Raw genomic sequence first — 19,854 nt, 5'->3', positions numbered from 1 at the left:
CATTTTTTTTTTAGAAAGAGTAAAAAAAAAAGAGGTACAAAGGCATTTGTTGTTGGCCAGACTGAACCAGGATTTCCAGGGCAAAATCTTGACAACATTTGTGTTTGTTCTTATGATTTCCAGGCAGGTAGGTTAAATATTAGCCTAATATTTTAATTAATACTGTTTGTACATATCTTTACCAACCCATTGCATTTAGTTTGTCAAAATATATTGCCCTTTCCTGCTTTCTAAGTCCTTCTCTATATATGATTTATCTGCTTCCACATGTTTTTTTTCCGTGGTTTAGACAGCATAAATACTTAGAACAAATTCAGCAGATCATTTACAGTGCAATCCATGCTGTTGTTTACATCCAAGTATGGCCAATATGGTCAAGCATCCAGGTAACTGATCAAATTCTGACGTCTATAGTTAAATAAACAAAACCAATGTATAAGTAAACATGTTCATGTATTAATAATTAATTACATTTATTTTTTTTACCAACCATACAGTTTCTTACTAATATTTCTTACTTATTTTACGGTGCTATCCAGGAGTACAATACATGTGCTAAGAACACATTAGAATTAAACGGCATTAAGTAATCATTTCTTAATTGAAGGCCTCAGGCAATGCTTTTATTGTGAAGCTGTATTTGTCATTTCCCCTCACAGTAACGCAGTAGCTGGCTTCATATGACGCAACTAACCTTAGCTCTTTACGCAATCTACAAGCAACAGTCAACAGCGAATCCGCCAGCAGAGTGTGTAGAGATCAGATAATTTTACAAGCTGAGCTCAACTCTTTCTCAGCTCATGTGAACCGATCTGAAAGCAGGACGCGTTACAGTAAAGATTGCTTTGGAGTCTATCCGGAAACTTATCACCTTCTCCCTTTCGATAACGATATCGCGGATCGTTCTGGCTCTGAATTTTATCATGTAAAGATTCTGGGATTTGGAGATGTTGTGGATTTGTTAAGAAGATTCTTTCGGCTGATGTTTAACTTTATCTGGATCTGAAAGAGAGTTTCACGCCTGTCTTCGTGCCGTTAAGTTACTCCTGTAACGTTAAACTTTATTACGAACTTAATGTTTGCGTTCATACGCATTTGAACGTCAATCATGATCGGGATCGAAGCTCTAGCTTCGGTTTTTCGTTAGTTTTACTTGTAATAACGTTGCAGCTTAAATTGAAGGAAACAAGCCAAATGTAGTGCATCGCATGTTACAAGCTGAGAACTGAGCTAAGCTGTTAAATTATTTAAGATTTAGTGGAATCGAGTGAGAAGTTTATGTAAGACATATATATATTTATAAAATGGTATATATTATTATAATTAAACACGTATTTGACAAGTTTTTTTAACCTGTGAGTTAGTGTATATTTTAGATGTTACCCTAAAGCCCAGGAAGTAGAAAGTACATAGAAAGTGATTGATTGCGTTAGACTGTAAATAGCAACTTTTTTTTTTTTTTTAAAGAAGAGTAACGTTATATATAGCCACCTCCAGGATTTCTACAATGCGGGATTCGCCTGGGAATTTCAATCTTCTACACAGGACTTGCTCTCTAGTGGTGCTGCTATGCTTCCTACACATTTCTGTCACTGTCATATATTACATGAGAAATTCAGATTCAAGGCAAGCCTTCGTACAAAATCAGCAAAACCCTCAAATCCACAGGAAACTGGCCGAACAGAAAGTAACTACAGAGGAGAGCAGTTTGCCATCTGGGTCTAATGTCACAGAGACCCAGAAAAAGCTGGAAACATGTCCTGACAATCCACCTCGATTGGGTGAGCTGCTGTTTTATTTGTGCAAATGAAGTTGATCTCTGGAAACTTGTTCAAAGAGAGAGAGGGTGTGTATGTAATTGCATATAAATATATATCATTTTATCGTTTATTTTACAATAACTTGTAATATGTATTAATAGTATATATTTTCAAATATATTACATGCTATTGTTTATTTACAATAAATACACTAAGTATTAAAACTAAAACTAATATATAATAATATACTGGTTAAACATTTGTAATAATAAAATACAGTAAACTCAGTAATATTGTGACCTATTATTACCGTTTATAATAACTTTTTTTATTATTGCTGATTTGGTGCTTGAGAAACATTTATTATTATCAATATTGAAAACAGTTTTTGCTGCTTAATATTTTTGTGGAAACAATGATACACTGCAATTGAAAAGTTTAGGATAAATAAGATTTAAAAAAAATACTTTTAATCAACAAGGATGCATTAAATTGATCAAAAGTGACAGTAAAGGCATTTATGATGTTATATATATTTCTGAATAAACATTGTTCCGAGCTTTTTTTTTTCTGTGCAGTGCTTTTTGATTTAGCAGAGAACATTGAAAAAAGCATTAAGCATAAGAGACTGTAAGCATAAGATGTGCTTGTCTATATAGCTGGCGAGCATCTCAAAAGAATAGACATTTTGCATAAGGAAATACAGCCTATGTAAAGAACCATTAATTGTTTTTATGTTGTTTTGGGGTTAAATATGCCTGGACATGTTTAAATTCACCCATTTTTGTGCATCTTGGCTGTTGAAGATGAAGGCAACAAGGATGCATTAAATTGATCAAAAGTGACAGTAAAGTTTCTGTTTCAAATAAATGTTCTTTCGAGCTGTTCTTCCAGGCCGTTCTTTCAAGTTTTCGATTTTTCAGAGAACACTGAAAAAGCAATAACATAAGTGATTTTCAATTTTTTTTTTTTTTTTTATGATTCTAAACTTTTGACTGGGATGCGCAAAGTTTTTTAATTAACTGATGGTTAGTTAAACATGCTGTTTTTTTCCCCTCATGATGTGCTTGAATTAAGTTGGTGAGTTTCACAAAAGTAAAGACATTTAGCATAAAGAAAGTGAAGCCAGTTTAAAAGACCATTAATTGTTTTTGTATTGTGAGACGACAACTAGGCCTACAACAACTGAAAAACTGAAAAATACTTTTTATTTTTACTTTATTCAAAACACACTATTTTTCCAATTGATTTCAGGGTTAAATATGCCTGGACGTGTTTTAAATTCGCCCCTTTTTGTGCATCTTGGCTGTTTTAGACAACAAGGATGCATTAAATTGATTAAAAGTGACAGTAAAGTTTCTATTTTAAATAAATGTTCTTTCAGGCTGTTCTTTCAGGCTGTTCTTTCAAGCTTTCAATTCATCAAAGAACACTATAAAAGCAACAAACAAGAGATTTTCAAATAGAAAAAAAAATGATTCTAAACTTTTGACTGGTATGCAAAAAGTTTCATGCCATTTTTAAAATCTACATTTAACTGATTATCAGTTAAGCATACTGAGTTTTTCTCATGTTATGTGCTTGTCTATTTACTTGGTGAGTAAAGACATTTTGCATGAAGAAAATGAAATGTAAATGATCCTTAAATTGTTTTTATGTTGTGAGATGACAACTAAAACTGAAAAATAAGAAATACTTTCATGTTTAAAATAGACCTTTCCAATTGATTTTGGGGTTAAATATGCCTGTACATGTGCATCTTGGCTGTTTTAGATTGTTTTTAAAACAAAAAGTCTTTGTATAACGAATCCAAATTCAAGTTTATATTTTGCCAATACATAATGATTCAGCACTGTAGTTTTTCTGAGAAATTTCGTGGTTGTTATAAATGACGTGACCTGTCACTTTGTGTTCCCTCTGTCCAGATTCCAAAAACAAAGCATGTTTTTACAGCTGCCGTGACTCTGGATGTTAACATTCACCCCTCTCTCTAGCTTTCTGCTGACAATACAGCAAATTCATGTCTCTTGCATGAGTGTTGTTTGGTAGTTTGCACATTATCTACTGATGCTGATGAATTGGCTTCACTGAAGCCCTGTGTCGTAATGGAAAAATTGGCAGAGAAGCTTTGTGTTACACGGTTATTTTGTCTCAGCTATCTTTCTCTTTAGTCAGACAACATTGACGCTGCCGCTTGTAGTAACAGCAGTATGATAATGTAATTGGATACACCTTAGTGTGATGAATAATAATGAGTTCTCTAAGGAGAGATGGCTTATTTTAAGACACAGAGTATCACTTGGTCTAATATCAGTATTGCTTTATGTCTTTTATGTCTTGGTTCTTCCAGTGGGTCCGCTCCGGGTTGAGTTTTCTGACCCGATCACCCTAGACCTGATCAGGACAGAGAACCCAATGTTGCAGCCCGGGGGACGCTTTAAACCCACAGACTGCATTGCGCAGCCAAAGGTGGCAATCATCATCCCCTTCCGAAACCGCGATGAGCACCTGAAGTACTGGCTGTATTATCTACACCCTATCCTACAGCGGCAGCAACTGGACTATGGCGTCTACATTATTAACCAGGTTTGTCAGCCAGTGCAATAAAACTTTTGCAATCTTTGACCTGCGAGTGCTTAATCTGCAATTGCAGAAGAGTTCAAAGGCCTGTGGTACAGTGTGATGTTATCACTGAGTTGGAGGTTAGATATCTGTGTTTGTTTGTTGAAATAGGCATTATTTCCTCTTTAATTGAAGCCTGAACAAACATTGTACAGTGTGGCTTTACCCATTTACTCCTTTTTGAAGTAGATAGGATTAACGTAACCAATAGAAGAGCTTTATTTATAAATGTCAGTTGATTAGAAACAATGACTCGGATAAAGCTAGGCAAACATCAGCGACTGCTTGAGTTTATTTAAATGCTCTTGTCAATTTCCAAGTAAAGTGTATTTTGAAACCTCAGTAATGCTGACTTCCTCTTAAAGCTGTGTTTTGAAATATCTTTTACTTTTTAACCCCTGAGCATGTAAAATTTAACTAAACAAACTGTGTACCGCGGGGGTACAGTGGAAAACTAACTTAATCTAGATTGTCTACCCCCTTTTATTATCTGGAATGTAAACTCGCTGTTACGCAGGCATGCTGGGGCATGACGTTTTGCTAAGTGAGCTCATAAAAGTCCTCATTTCTCTTTCATTTACTCTTAAAAAATAAAGGTTCCAAAAGGGTTTTTTGCAGCGATGCCATAGAACCATCTTTGGCTCCCAAAAGAACCTTTCAGTGGATAGTTTTTAAAAGAACCATTTGAAAAACATCTTACAAATTTAAAGAACCTTTTTCGACTATTTGAAAGGATCTGTGGATGTTCAAGGTTCTTCATGGAACCATCAATGCCAATAAAGAACCTTTATTTTTATTGGCTATTTTAAGTAAGCTTACAAACATGGTTGTTCACAATTACAAACATGCTTGTAAATGAAAACTGATACTGGTTAATTAATATTGTACAAAAGTATCAGTACTTTTGACATCCCTATATTGAGAAAGACTTGCCATGTACTTACATTGAGTCTTGTAGTAGACACTTTTCTCCAAAGCAACTTACAAATGAGGAACATTATTCAGTACACAGTACCAAGCTACAAATGGGGTGAATAAGCAGTGAATAGCATTTGATCAGCATAATCTTAGATAAACTGTATTTAGGTATATTTATACATAGATGATTCTAGATATTTTCTTTAAATTTTAAATTAAATGGGTTGTACACCCAAAAATTTAAATTACCCATTGAGTTATTCACCGTCAAGCCATCTTCAGTATATATGACTTTCTTTTTTTTAGACGAATACAATTATATTTTAAAAATGCCCTATTCCAAGCTTTAATAATAGCTGTAAATGGGTGTTGATATTCAGTAGTCCAATAGAAGTCCAATAAACTGTATCCATTCATCATAAAAGGACTACACGCAGCTCTGGGGGGTTAATTAAGGCCTCCTGAAGCGAATCAATGCGTTTTTGTAAGAAAAATATCCATATTTAAAACTTAAACGACAATCTCTAGCTCTAACGACTGTACGCGTGTTTACGAGAGAGTGGCATTCTAGCGGATGATGCAGGATGTAGGCATGTTGGAGAAGAGAAAGCAAAACAAAACACCTGTCATTAATTAGAAATGACAAAGAAAACAAAACGAGGATTTGTAAAGAAAAATGTTGGAGACTGGTTTTCCTTAACTGTAAACAAAACAGTTTGCGTAATTAGAAATGACAGTATATACAGTTTTAAATGTGGATATTTTTCTTACACAAGCACATTGATTCAGTTCAGATGGCTACTATTAAAGGGATAGTTCACTCAAAAATGAAAATATCTGCTCACCCCCAGGGCATCCAAGATGTAGGTGACTTTGTAATGAAGATTTTTAACTCAAACCGTTGCAGTCTGTCAGTCATATAATGGCAGTCAATGGGACCCACAGCTTTAAGAGTCAAAAAACCATACACACAACATCCGGTGTGAGTTGAAAATCTTCGTTTGTGTTCTAAAGATACAAAGTCACCTACATCTTGGATGCATTTTTAGGTAAACTATCCTATTAACCCTACATCGTCATGTGGAGCACTTTTTATGATGGATGGATGCAGTTTATTGGACTTCCATTGGACTATTGAATATCAACACCCATTCACTGCCATTATAAAGCTGGGAGGAGCTAGGATATTTTTTATATAACTCCACCTGTATTCATCTGAAAGAAGAAAGTCATATACTTCTAGGATGGCTTGAGGATGAGTATATCTTTAGTATATTTTAAGCATGCTTGTAATGAAAATAGATACTGGTTAACTGATACTGTACAAAAGTACTGGTCCTTATGACACCCCTATGTTGAGAAAGACATGCCACATACATTTACATTTAGTATTATAGTGCCAGATGCTTTTACCCAAAGCAACTTATAAATGAGGAACATGGCAGGCTTGTATGCAATACACAGCGCAAAGCTTCAAGAACAAAAGCTGATGGAGTAGTCTCAGTATTCAAATTGGGGATTATTTAGTGAAACCTGTTTTTTCAGTGTCCTTAAAACATTTACATTTGATCACCATAATATTAAATCTGTGCTTGCGTCCTTGAGTTTGGGAAATCTTTAGCTATTCCACACCATCAGAAAAAAGTACAGCTAATCAGTGCTTTTCCGAGGTACATTACACAGTAGTTTCCCTAGACTGCGGTAGAGACAGCTGCTGTTTGAGGCTGGGCGTCCTTTCAAAAAAATTCAAGCGGGCTGTTGTCGTCATTCAGTAAATGCCCATGACATTACAGACTGGAACGAGGTGAGACTCAACACTTCTTGAGAGAGGTTCTTGCCTCTCTCTTTTATTCGAGGCTCTCAGAGAACAGATGTCTTCATCGAATCCAGTTCAAACAGTCAGTTATCAGTGGTTTGAGAGTTTTCCAAGTAAACCAAAAAGACAAATGTGTATCATTCTGTGCGGCTTTGCGCTAAAAGCCTCTTAATGTGCTCGCCAAGAAGGTCTTGGACCTGTCGGCGGTCTTCTCTGATTGTGTCTTCTCCAAAGTGTGATCGCTCTTTCTAATGATTCTCTTGCTCTCTTTACCACCCCGTTCCTTTCTCTGCACCTTGCATTTATTTTTCCACCCTTTCATCCTACATTCCTTCCCTTTTTCCTGTTCAAACCGAAACCCTTTTTATGCGCGTCAGAGGCCCTTGCACTTGGGAAAAGGTGAGACGTCTGCTTGCTCTTTCTCTGGCCAATCACACTACGCTTCACTGGCTGCGTCTGAAGAATGGTAAAGTTGGCTTCTTGATTATCTGTTTTCTCTTTGTCAGTTTCTTTTTTCTTTGACTTTCTTTGACCTCACTCTCTCTAGTTCCTCTTTTTCCATGAATGGAAGTTCTGTGCCAGAAATAGCTATGTTTTGTGTTTCAAAAGTGTAACTTAATAACTTGATCTAATCTTTCTGGAAGGCTGGTGAGTTTTTAAAAGTTATCTGTTTACTGGTGAAATGAAAGTTTTATAATTATTTACTCACCCTTATGACATTTCAAACCCATATGCTGCAAGTTTGTCTGTTGAACACAAAAGGAAATATAGGGCTGTCACAAACGATTATTTTGGTAATCGAGTAATCTGTCGATTATTTTAACGATTATTCGAGTAATCCAAGTAATTATAGTTTATTTGTTTGAGGTAATAAAAATAGACCTAATCAAGCAATAGATCTTAAAATGACTTAAAACACATATATAGCAATGATAATTCGTTCAGATGAAGTATCAAAACCAATTGATCATATGGTTTTATAAAAACCAGGACTCAAATATTGAATCGAAGAATCGTGACAGCCCTAATTAAATATAATGAAGGTGAGTAAATAATGCCAGAATTTTCTTTTTTAATTGATTAGCCTGTATTTATTTTATTCTGCTGTCCTGTTTTCAAAGCTGTGCTACTTATATTTGTCCTATATGAACAATGAAGCTCTTCTTCACTTTCACTTCTTTTGAGTTTTGTTTTCTCAAGGGTCTTAATCCTTTTGTCTACTTTTTTTTTTAACTCCCTAAAAAGTGAATGAATCCTCCAGTGACACATTGCAGGCTGACGATCAGATCTGGTTGTTGACATGTGAGAACTCTACATTATGTGGACTCAAAAGATGGCCATAGAACAGGACGATCTGGTTCTTCAAAGCCAAGTCTCGCTCTGAATACGCAGGCCACATCTTCTGTATCAATCATGGATGTCGTCTGCTCCGCTAGAACAAGCGCACCTCAGTTCGTTTGAGTTTGCTGTCTGTGTAATAAAAGAAACGATAGCTACTCTCTGTCTGGTGCAAGGGGGTTAACAGATAGTTCTGGGCTCCCGAGGCTTCGCCGTCATTAAATTTCATTGCGCAAGCTCAAGTGCCGCCGTGGTGCTCTTCGGAGGAAGAAAAGGTGGGCTCCAGACAGAAAGCGGCTCATTAATCATGAGCCAAAGGCCCAAAGCCAATGGAAAGATCTGAATGACAGTTGGAAATGAGTCACCTTGGAATGTGAAATTTGGGCTTTGCAGGATCTTCTTCACAAAAATGTACCATGGTAACTATAGTTTCCATCATTGAAAACGCATTGAAATATAATTTTTTATTACTGTAAAACAGGGCTTCCCAAACGTTTTCTCAGCCAGACCCTTTTGACCACAAATATTTTACATGAAATACCGCCCGGAGATGTAAAAAGTACTCAAGTAATTTTACTCAAGTTAAAGTATAGATACTCAATAAGAATTTTACTCAATTAAAAGTACAAGTATCTGGCCAAAAACATACTTAAGTAAAAGTAAAAAAGTACAACTTTAAATTGTACTCGAGTATTTAAAAAGTAGAAGTACTTTTTTTTTTCTCACAGACATACAGAAGTACGGTTAAAGGAAGAGAACAAAACAAAATGCAATGGCACAGGTCAAACATGTTTATCTAGTGCAACAACAATTCAAATGAAGCACCGTGGGACATCGAAAAAAAATATGGGCGATTAAAAGGAAACTTTATTCTTTCCACCCTCATGCCATCCCATGTGACTTTCTTTTATCAGATGAACACAAACTAAACAAGAGGAAGCTCGATATCAAAAATATGTTACTTTGTGTTCCAAAGATGAACAAAGGACTTATGGGTTTGGAACGATATGAGGGCGAGTAATTAATGACAGAATTTTAATTTTTTGGTGAACTAACTCATTCATTTTGCATTTATTTAAATTTTGCATTAATTGATATTATGAAATGTAGTCAATTTGCAAACTGCAATTAGGAAAACCCTGTTGTAAAATTAATATTTTATAATTAGTATTAGATCTTCTACCAACACAGTAGAAATCATTGTCTTTTTCTTTAATTATTATTAAGTTTTTTTTTAATGGCAGTGGTGGCAAATACCACATATTGCTATGTTAGCTTTATTTAGGGCCCTATGAAATCCATTTTATTTTTTTCTCTAATTCCGTTTTTTTCCAGATTCCTTTTTTTTTTACAGTTTTAATTTCTAGTAATGGTTCAGTTAAAAATTATTAATCAATTGAATGTCTAACAAAAAAAGCATGTTTAACAAAAATTACATTAAGACCCTATACGCTTTATTTTGGCCATATTCTGTGTTTTCTATTCATTTTCTGAATTGCATTTTAATGTTTTCTTTAGATTTTAATAATCTAAAAATATCTCTAATTGTGTATTTACATTTTTATGGTAAATAAATTCACTTAAATAGTTTCTTTAGCCATTAAACATTCTGGTAAACATTAAACAAAAATCATGTTTTACAAATTGTATTAGTAGAAGTACCCTTTTATTCCCTTTTATGACTGCATTCCGTAAATCTGTTAGCATTTTCTGTAACATAGTAACAGTAACTAGCATACTTTGCAGAGATACTATGATTACCATGGTCCCTTTTTTTGTTAAAATGGCTAAAATTCATTAGGTACCCTTGTCAGATTCTTTTCTGTTGTGCAAGGAATTATGTGAAATTCACGTCAACGCCCACATAATAGCTAAAAATAGTATGTTTTGCAATAAATTGTGAAATTCATGTCAACTTCAAATGAAAGGCTAAAAAAAAGAGTTTTAATCTAGTAAAATGTTTTCTCGTGTAGATCTAGCACTGTAAAAAGTTTTCACCAGATTCAACTTAAAAACCCAAGTTCAGCGGCTGCCTTAACATTTTAAGTTAAATCAGCTTAAAACTACAAGTCATTTTAACCTTTTACAATTAAAATGAGTTGATTTAACTTGTGAGTTGAAATTACTTAAGTTGATTTAACTCAATTTTAAGGCAGCTGAAGCAATTTTTGAGTTGAAACTGGTGAAAACTTTTTACAGCGTAGAGATTTTGTTATACTATTAAAATAGACAACTGTTATGCTTTCTGGCCAATAACTAATGAAATGGGCAAATATGTTGTTTGATAATCCAATTCTTACATCCATATTGGTGCTTTTTTATTTGAAACATCATTCACACTAAAATTCAAATTTGGTTGCATTTGATTTGCATTAGAAAGGATGACTTCTTGTTTTACTACTAAATAATGGTTACCTTTTAATCCTGAATAAGGAAGTGTTTTCTGATATTTCCTTTTAATGTTAGCTCAAACAGGTCATTGCAGATCATTTATCTTGCCCTACTGAAAAAGTAGTTTTTTTTTTTTTTTAGAATCCGTGTTATGGATGTTGTTTGTCAGTTATCTCATTTGTCATTCTGACATTTTCCAACCATGCTGTTGAAGATTAAACTGATAGCAGTCACATGCTCCCATACCGCAAGCACAAGTGTTATGATCTTATGAGTTTACACATCGCACCCACTCCAGCAAAGACTGATATTTAAGGCCTGAAAGGTCATGCTATAAATCACACTGCTTTACAGATATTGTCACACATTTCTTCCACCACCTTTCATTTGTATGAAATGTGTATTTTTTTTAGCTTTGTATCATCCTCTCTCTCTCTTAATGACAGGACGGCGAGGAGACATTCAACCGTGCCAAACTCCTCAACGTTGGTTACGCCGAGGCTCTGAAGGAGTATGACTACAATTGTTTTGTCTTCAGCGACGTAGACCTCATTCCAATGGATGACCGCAACATCTACAAGTGCTATAATCAGCCCAGGCATCTGTCTGTGTCTATGGACAAGTTTGGGTTCAGGTATTTCGGTCTTTGTTGACTGTTGTCTCATGTCATGTCTTAATAGTGTATTTTCAGCCTCTAGAACGTGCCAGAATGGATTTATATTTATTTGGATTACTAATGCACAGGCTAATATAGGACAAACATGGTTTGTGTAGATATGGTGTCAAAGAATTTTTTGAACTGTGTGCAAATATGTACTGCGGTGTATTTATTTACATGAATATCAGCGGGCAGGACTGCATTAAAGTATTTACATGTGATTTACATGTTATTGGAGGACCTTTTTGCGCTGATTGTGGCTCGTTCGTCTTCGTCCTAGAGTCTAAAATGACATTTTAGATTGTTGTTTGGATCAAGTTTCACATAAAAAGAAAATAATCTAAAAAATTGGCTTATACTACTTGGTCATTGAATATATAATAGTTTTTTTTTTCTGGCAAAAATGAATCATTGTCTTACAATTGTATTGTTTTTCTTTTTTAAAGGTTGTATCAGCGATTTCTAGCCTAAAACATAAAGTGTAAATTTCAGCTGACCTTTCTTCACGATCCGCTCGCTGCCTGCCCCGTAAATTGTCTGTGAAAAAAACGCGTCTCTCTGGTCAGCCTAGGGTCCGAGATATGCCAAAAAAACAATCGGCACTACCAACCTTTCCACAGATAAACAAACAGTGTTCCAACCAATCAGCGTCAGGGGTTTGGTGTTGTGGACTTTCCTACTGGTGCTGGGATGTAAGGGAGGCGGAGCGAAAGTCCACAACACCAAACCCCTGACGCTGATTGGTTGGAACACTGTTTGTTTATCTGTGGAAAGGTTGGTAGTGCCGATTGTTTTTTTTGGCATATCTCGGACCCTAGGCTGACCAGAGAGACGCGGTTTTTTCACAGACAATTTATGGGGCAGGCAGCGAGCGGATCGTGATGAAAGGTCAGCTGAATTTGACACTTTATGTTTAGGGCTAGAAATCGCTGATACAACCTTTAAAGAAATGAAAGCTGTTTAAGAAACTTTTTTTTAGTATTATTATCAATATATAAAACAGTTCGGTACTTTTGTCAGGATTCTTTGAATAGAAAGATCCAAAGATCAGCATTTATCTAAAATAAAAAGTCAGAATATATATATATTTTTTGGAAAGAAATTAAAGAAATGAATACTTTTTATTTAGCAGGGATGGTTTAAATGTATCAAAAGTGATGATAAAGACATTGTCATAATGTTACAAAAGATTTCTATTTCAGATAAATCCTGTTCTTTCTATTAATCAAAGAAACCCTAATAAATGTTTACTGAGCAGCAAATCAGAATATGAGAATGATTTCTGAAGGATCACATGACTGCCGTAATGATGCTAAAAATTCAGCATTGAAATCACAGGAATAAATTACATTTTAAAATGTATTCAAATAGAAAACAGTCATTTTAAATAGCAAAAATATTTCAGTATTTTACAGTTTTTGCTGTACTTTAGATCAAATAAATGCAGGCTTGGTGAGCATTTAGAATCTTAAAAACTTTTGACTGGTAGTGTAATTCTCAAAATAAAAAGTATCATGGTTTCCACAAAATATTAAAAAGCACAACTGTTTTCAACATTGATAATAATAATACGTGTTTTAAGAATGTAAATCACTGATCGCTTTGATCACTGAAATAAATTACATTTTAAAATATAACTTTTTTGATCAAATAAATGCAGCCTTTGTGGGCATAAGAGGCTTCCTTAAAAAATAGTTAAAATATCTTACTAAATATCTTAGAAAACAACTCTCTCCTAAATAATATTGTATATGAGTATGGTAAACCATTCATTTCCATGGTACCACCCCAGTACTTTTTTTAAGTCTAAGATATCTGTACTCCTGAGCTTTGATGTGAAAATTTAGAAAAAATCCAAATTTTGTTGCCTCAAACCCTCAGTGGTTGGTCTATGAGCATTGTGTTCTTAAAAGAATAATTTGGGTTAAATTGCTGTAAATGTGTTTTTCATTAATTTTTACTGAGGGACAAGTCAACTTTATTTTCGTTGGAAATCCACAACAGGCAACAGATGCTGTTGATTTAACCAGGTCATATTTAATCCAAAATATCCTTAAACCTAAGGTTACTCCAGCAGTACTTTGACCTGTAATAAGTGAGTCACTTTAGATAAAAGCATCAGATAAATGATAAAGTAGCAGTGGCTGGATGGGAATATTCTAGCGACGTCACACGTGATTCCATTGAGGTCCATTGAGAGCACAACTGTCTGTCTGAAATGAAACTATAGCTTGTTGGAGCTTTGCACCAGTGACCTCAAGCACAAGCTACGTGTAACGTGAGCATGATGTATGTAAAGGCGTGTGTGCGTTCACGTGTGTCCTTTTGTATTTACAGTGTGTGATGAGGAAATGATAAAGGTTAGGTTTTGAACTCCCACACGCTGAACACGGTTGTGTTGCTAAGGCTTTTATATGGTCTTTACAGCATTCACCACTGCAAGCATGGGCCGCAGGAGCCAGGCGGCTTTTTTTCCCCACAGAACTTCAAAAGCATCTGGATGTAATTTGTAATTTTCAACAGTTACCGTGCGGAAGAACGTCAGACAAGGGCGGGCCAAAACCTGATGTAGGATAGTGTTTGCTCATTAATTTCAAACAGAGACACCTTTGTGTGCAGAAGATTATGTAGAAACTGTAATGTTGTAATGCAGTGACGGTTGGACAGACCTTTGGCTTAAAACACACACACACACACACACAAAAAGAGTATGCTTTTGCATGCTTTCCTCTATAGTTGTCCTGTGTTTGAATTTGAATTTACTTAAGTGTACTTGTTTACCTCTCTATGCATTTTGCGTTACTTTGAATGTTTTGAATGCACATTCACTTTACCTGGCCGTGACTTTGCAGTTTCTAAAGGGATAGTCCAACCAAAAATGTATTTTATTATCAATTACTGGTGCTGAGTCTGGATAAAGTAATCAGATTCCAAAAATGTAGTTTTCGTAATTAGATTACACTGGCGTTCAAAAGTTTAGGAACAGTAAGTCTCTTATGCTGATCAAAGTTCCATTTATTTGATCAAATATACAAAAAATAATATTACAAAATATTGTTACATTAATTTTATTATTAATATACTTAAAAAAATTTATTTCTGTGAAACAAAGCTGAATTTCCATCAGCCATTATTCCAGTTTTCAGTGTCACTCAATTCTTCAGAAATCATTCTAATATGTTGAATTATTATAAATGTTGGAAACAGTTGTGCTGCTTCATTTTTTTGGAACCTGTTATACTTTTTTCAGGATTTTTTGATGAATAAAAAGTTAAAAACAGCATTTAGTATCAGTTTTTATCATTTTATCTCATCCTTGCTAAATACAAATATTCATTTCTTTCAAAGAAAGAAAGAATAAAAAAAAGTACTGACCCTAAACTTTGAACGGTAGTTGATTATTGTTACAAAAGATTTCTGTTATAAATAAATGCTGTTCTTTTTAACATTTTATCAAAGAATCAAAGAATCCTGAGGGGAAAAAAAGTATCACAGCTTCCAAAAAAATATTAGCAGCACAACTGTTTCCAACATTCATAATAAATCAGCAAATTGGAATTATTTCTGACGGATCGAGGAAAATTCAGCTTTGCATCACGGGAATAAATTCTATTTTAAAGTATATTAAAATCGAAAACCATTTTTTAAATTACAATAATATTTCACAATATTACTGTTTTTTTCAGTATTTTTAATCAAATAAGCACAGCCTTGATGAGCAGAAAAGACTTCTTAAAAAAAAACGTTAAAAATCTTACTAATTCCAAACTTTTGAACGCCAGTGTATATTACATTTTAAAATGCTTGTATTTAGATTACAGTTGCTTTTTATAGATTACATGATACACAAATGCAACTTTTTTTACTTAAAAGCAGTTATTCAAGTTATTCAGAATTTATTGATTTTCTCTGATTCTTTTTTTTAATTATCATTTAGATTTTCCTTTCTAAACAATTCTACTGCCGTATAGTTTAGCTTTGAATATTCACAATATAGAATGGCCATGTAAATGTCATGTAAATGAATTTGCAATCCATGCATCTGGATTTGGGGAGAAAAGCACCTCCCAATCAAGTATACCATGTTAATATTTAAATAATTTAACAACACATTTGCATATTCAAAATTCTCTAATATTGGTAAATGGTCATATTGACAAGCAAGTCAGCAAATACAATATTCCAAATGTAAAAATGTTATTTATAAACCCTCATAACTCACAAACCCTCTGCAGCTCTTTCAATTACCCTAGTTTAGGAAACCTTGGAGTAATGTAATCTTTAATGCATTGCATGATGTTGATAACAAAGAATGGAATATGTTTGTGACCCTGGAACACAAAACCAGTCTTAAGTAGCACGGGTATATTCGTAGCAATAGCCAAAAATACATTGTATGAGTCAAAAGTATAGATTTTTCTTTTATGCCAAACATCATGAGGATATTAAGTAAAGATCATGTTCCATGAAGATATTTTGTAAATTTCCTACCGTAAATATATATCAAAACCTAATTTTTGCAGAGTAATATACCTTGCTAAGAACTTAAATTGGCGATTTTGGATTTTCAAATGCTCTCCTTTCCTAACAAACAATACATCAATGGAAAGCTTATTTATTCAGCTTTCATATGATATATAAATCTCAATTTCAAAAAATGGACACTTAAAGGAGTAGTTCACTTCCAGAACAAAAACTTACTCACACATTGCCATCCAAAATGTTCTTTTTTTCTTCAGTCGTAAAGAAATTATGTTTTTTGAGGAAAACATTTCAGGATTTCTCTCCATATAGTGGACTTCTATAGTGCCCCCAAATTTGAACTTCCAAAATGCAGTTTAAACGCAGCTTCAAAAGGCTCTAAACGTTCCCAGGCGAGGAAGAAGGGTTTTGTCTAGCGAAACAATCGATTATTTTCAAAGCAAATTGACAATTTATATAATTTTTAAGCTGAAATGCTGGTCTCGTCCCTGCGATGCGCGTGCGTAGTCTGTGTGATCCGGGTCAATACAGTTAGGATATGTCGAAAAACTCCCATCTTGTTTTCGTCTTCAACTTTTTGGAGTTTTACGACATACCCTAACTGTATTAACCTGGATCACACAGACAAGATGAGCATTTGAGGTTAAAAAGTATATAAAAAATAACCGATCGCTGGGATCTTTTAGAGCCCTTTGAAGCTGCATTTAAACTGCATTTTGGAAGTTCAAATTTGGGGGCACCATACATATCCATATATGGAGAGAAATACTGAAATGTTTTCCTCAAAAAACATAATTTCTTTACGACTGAAGGAAGAAAGACATGAACATCTTGGATGGCAAGAGGGTGAGTACATTATCTGTAAATTTTTGTTCTAAAAGTGAACTACTCCTTTAAAGCCAGGCTCACACTACAGGATTTTTAGCCCGATTTTGCCTTCCCGAGAATCGGAGCAAAAAACTTGTCGAGCACCTTGATGTTCAACGTGGATTATTTGGTAATGTGAGTGTTCACAGATCGAACCTTGCACGTCCCGATCTGCTGACACAAAATTCGGGGCTGCCCCAATTGATATCAAACATGTTTGATATTTAGGATTTTAAATCGGGATAATGATGCCTACTTATCTGAAAGCCTACTTTCACAACAGTCAGTACGCGATTGCGAAACAGCTGCTGTATGGGTCTGCTGGATAGTGGAAATGTAGGAAACAGCTTGTGGAAATTTTGCAATAAACGGACTGTCGGTATTGTGTCAAAAACATATCACAACCGTAAGGACAAAGAGAAGCGCTGAGTTTAAATCGCCTAAATTTTGGAAGTACTAGGTGAGTGTAGAAAGCTGCTAGCACGCTAGCTAACATATGTAAACATTAGTTGCTGAAATGTCAACGACGAGCTGCTGCATTAGATCACGTGAGGCGATCCCTCCAGCATGAGCATCTTAATAATATCTTGTAGTGTGTGATGTGCCACGATTATCATATCTTGTAGTGTGTGCATGTTTAAGGCTGGGCACAAACTAAAAGATTTTTTAAAATCTTCTAAGATATTGAAAATGTGGGAGACCACAAACATGAGGAGAAAAAATCCTAGATTTAACCGTGTTGCTCCTATAGTGTGTGGTGTGCCACAATGTGACAGACCGCGCACCACACACCAACAGAGGCTTGAGAATAAACATCACATAACAGTTCTACAAGAGCTTTATTTTTTATTGTCAAGCCTTATGTTTATTCATATTGAAATCAATTGACAGAAAAAAATAGTTTGGAAAAATGTTTGGTTAATACCTAATCAATATTTACTGTAATTACAAAAAAGGTTAAGGAAGTATCATTCAAAATTATACACAGGATTTACCCAGCAAAATATTATTTGGTAAAATTTAAATCTGATATTAATTTTAGTTGCTCCTTTTGATGTCAGTTGCCCTGAAACATTTATTTTGGCATTGCCCTTCTGTAAAACTATTTTGGCAAAATCTCAGTTTATTGTACAAAATATTGATAATCATTTTGTTTTGTTATGGATGTATGTATTATTTGGGAATATGTAAACATTTTGTTTTGTTATGGAAATATGTATTGTTATTTATTCCCTGCAGAACAGCAAAGAAAAGCACAATCACATCTACATGATAAATATATTTTTTTTACATGCTAAATTTCATTTTCACAATTTTTTTGCAAAAAAATATAACACATTTTATATTAATTATATTAATACTGTACGATTTTCTATTTAAAAAAAAAACTGTTAAAACGGTTAAAGTTTGTACACACTTTAATATTTTGAAAAAAAAAATTGTATACTGCCCCTCTAGTGTACAATTGTTTATATTGTGTATAGCGTTTACTGTTTATATCATGTATAATGTTATCATATACATGTAATTTCATCTTGTTAATAAAACCTTGAAAATAAACATGGTGGATGATAGGCAGGAAGAAATTGCGAAAATAGTGTTTGGAATGTTTATGACAAAAAATTCACGGAAAAAAAGAAAGGAAAAAAGAAAGAAAATCCTTTAGTGCTGAGCCATGATTGCCTTTGTTCATCGGTCTTCTGTCAACTCGCTTTCTGATATGGTTGGATATTGTTTCGTTTCACGTGATAATCTGTGCATTTGTCCTCCGGGTTCCCCCCACATCAGGATTTCTGATCGTAAATATTCAACATGTCCGACGTTCTTCCGAGCAGATTCAGTCACTCTTAACACGCCTCACACCACAGGAAAATCTGCCCGATTGTCTTGTGGTGTGTACCCAGTTTAAGATTTGAGAAAAGATAATCTGCAAAGATTCTCCTTATGTGTGTGCTGCAACCAGATTTCATAATCGGTTACAATTTTATAACCCCTGTAGTTTGAGCCTGGCTTAAAGGAACACTCCATTTTTTTTGGAAATAGGCTCATTCTCCAACTCCCCCCGAGTTAATAAGTTGAGTTTTACCGTTTTGAAATCAATTCAGCCGTTCTCCTGTTCTGGCGATATCACTTTTAGCCAGTGGTGGACGAAGTACACAAATCAAGTACTTGAGTAAAAGTACAGATACGTATAATAGAATATTACTCCAGTAAAAGTAAAAGTACTCCTTTTTCCATTTTACTTGAGTGAAAGTACAAAAGTACTACATTTTTTGTGTACTTAAGTAAAAAAGTACTAACATATTTTGCAATTTTATAAAGGCTATAAATTTATATTAGCATATATATTTTTTATAATCCTACTATAAGCCTTGGTTTTTCCCAAAATAACCACTAGCCTATATGGAGTCAAGATAGATTTTTGTTGTTGATATGGTCTACGTTGACAATGTTCACTGTGAAGCTTACATTGCATTGTAACGTTACCTGAGAGAAAACTGATTTAACCATCTCATTTTCACCAGTAAGAAAAGTGTTTTAAAGCTTGTTATTTTGCGGAACGGCACAGTTATAAATGATATGAGAATAAGGCCTGAAGTTAGGAAGAAAAATGTAATTATATTTTCATAATATTTTTCTTTTTTCTCAAACATTGTCTGTGGTGTAAAAACACCCCTGGCCAAATGTCCCCAGAGGGCATCACTTCCCACTTTGATAATTTCTGTAGTTACCATCTGAACATCACATATTTTCTTTTCCCTCAGATGTAATCTGTCTAGGTGGTTGATTATAAATATTTGGACTTCATATCTGAAAATTACCTCAACTTAGCACCAGCAAGCTTGTTAGCTAGACAGTTAGCATCAGCTAACAATATTTACTTATTTTCAGTATGGTTATGAATAAACATTTATTTCTGTATACTAGGCTAGTTGATTCAAACAATATAAAAAAGTATACCGTTAATAAACAATATAAAAACAGACGTCACATAGGGCTAA

At 34.3% G+C, this 19,854-nt stretch overlaps 2 protein-coding genes across 2 annotated transcripts in view; both read left to right on the top strand.

The window, feature by feature from the left end:
- Positions 1 to 19,854, top strand: part of igfbp7 (insulin-like growth factor binding protein 7) — a 380,063-nt gene that overhangs the window by 46,564 nt on the left and 313,645 nt on the right. The gene's annotated exons all lie outside the window — the stretch shown is intronic.
- The window catches only part of b4galt1l (DP-Gal:betaGlcNAc beta 1,4- galactosyltransferase, polypeptide 1, like), a 31,302-nt gene continuing 12,238 nt past the window's right edge, over positions 791 to 19,854 (top strand). The window contains exons 1-3 of the mRNA XM_073820740.1: positions 791 to 1,781; positions 4,111 to 4,346; positions 11,292 to 11,479. Of these exons, the coding sequence (XP_073676841.1) occupies positions 1,508 to 1,781; positions 4,111 to 4,346; positions 11,292 to 11,479 (698 nt within the window). The 5' untranslated portion in view covers positions 791 to 1,507. The remainder of the gene's footprint in view (positions 1,782 to 4,110; positions 4,347 to 11,291; positions 11,480 to 19,854) is intronic.

This window comes from Garra rufa, chromosome 16, assembly GCF_049309525.1.
Source record: "Garra rufa chromosome 16, GarRuf1.0, whole genome shotgun sequence".
Taxonomy (NCBI): Eukaryota; Metazoa; Chordata; class Actinopteri; order Cypriniformes; family Cyprinidae; genus Garra; species Garra rufa.
This window is presented reverse-complemented; position numbering and strand designations above follow the sequence as displayed.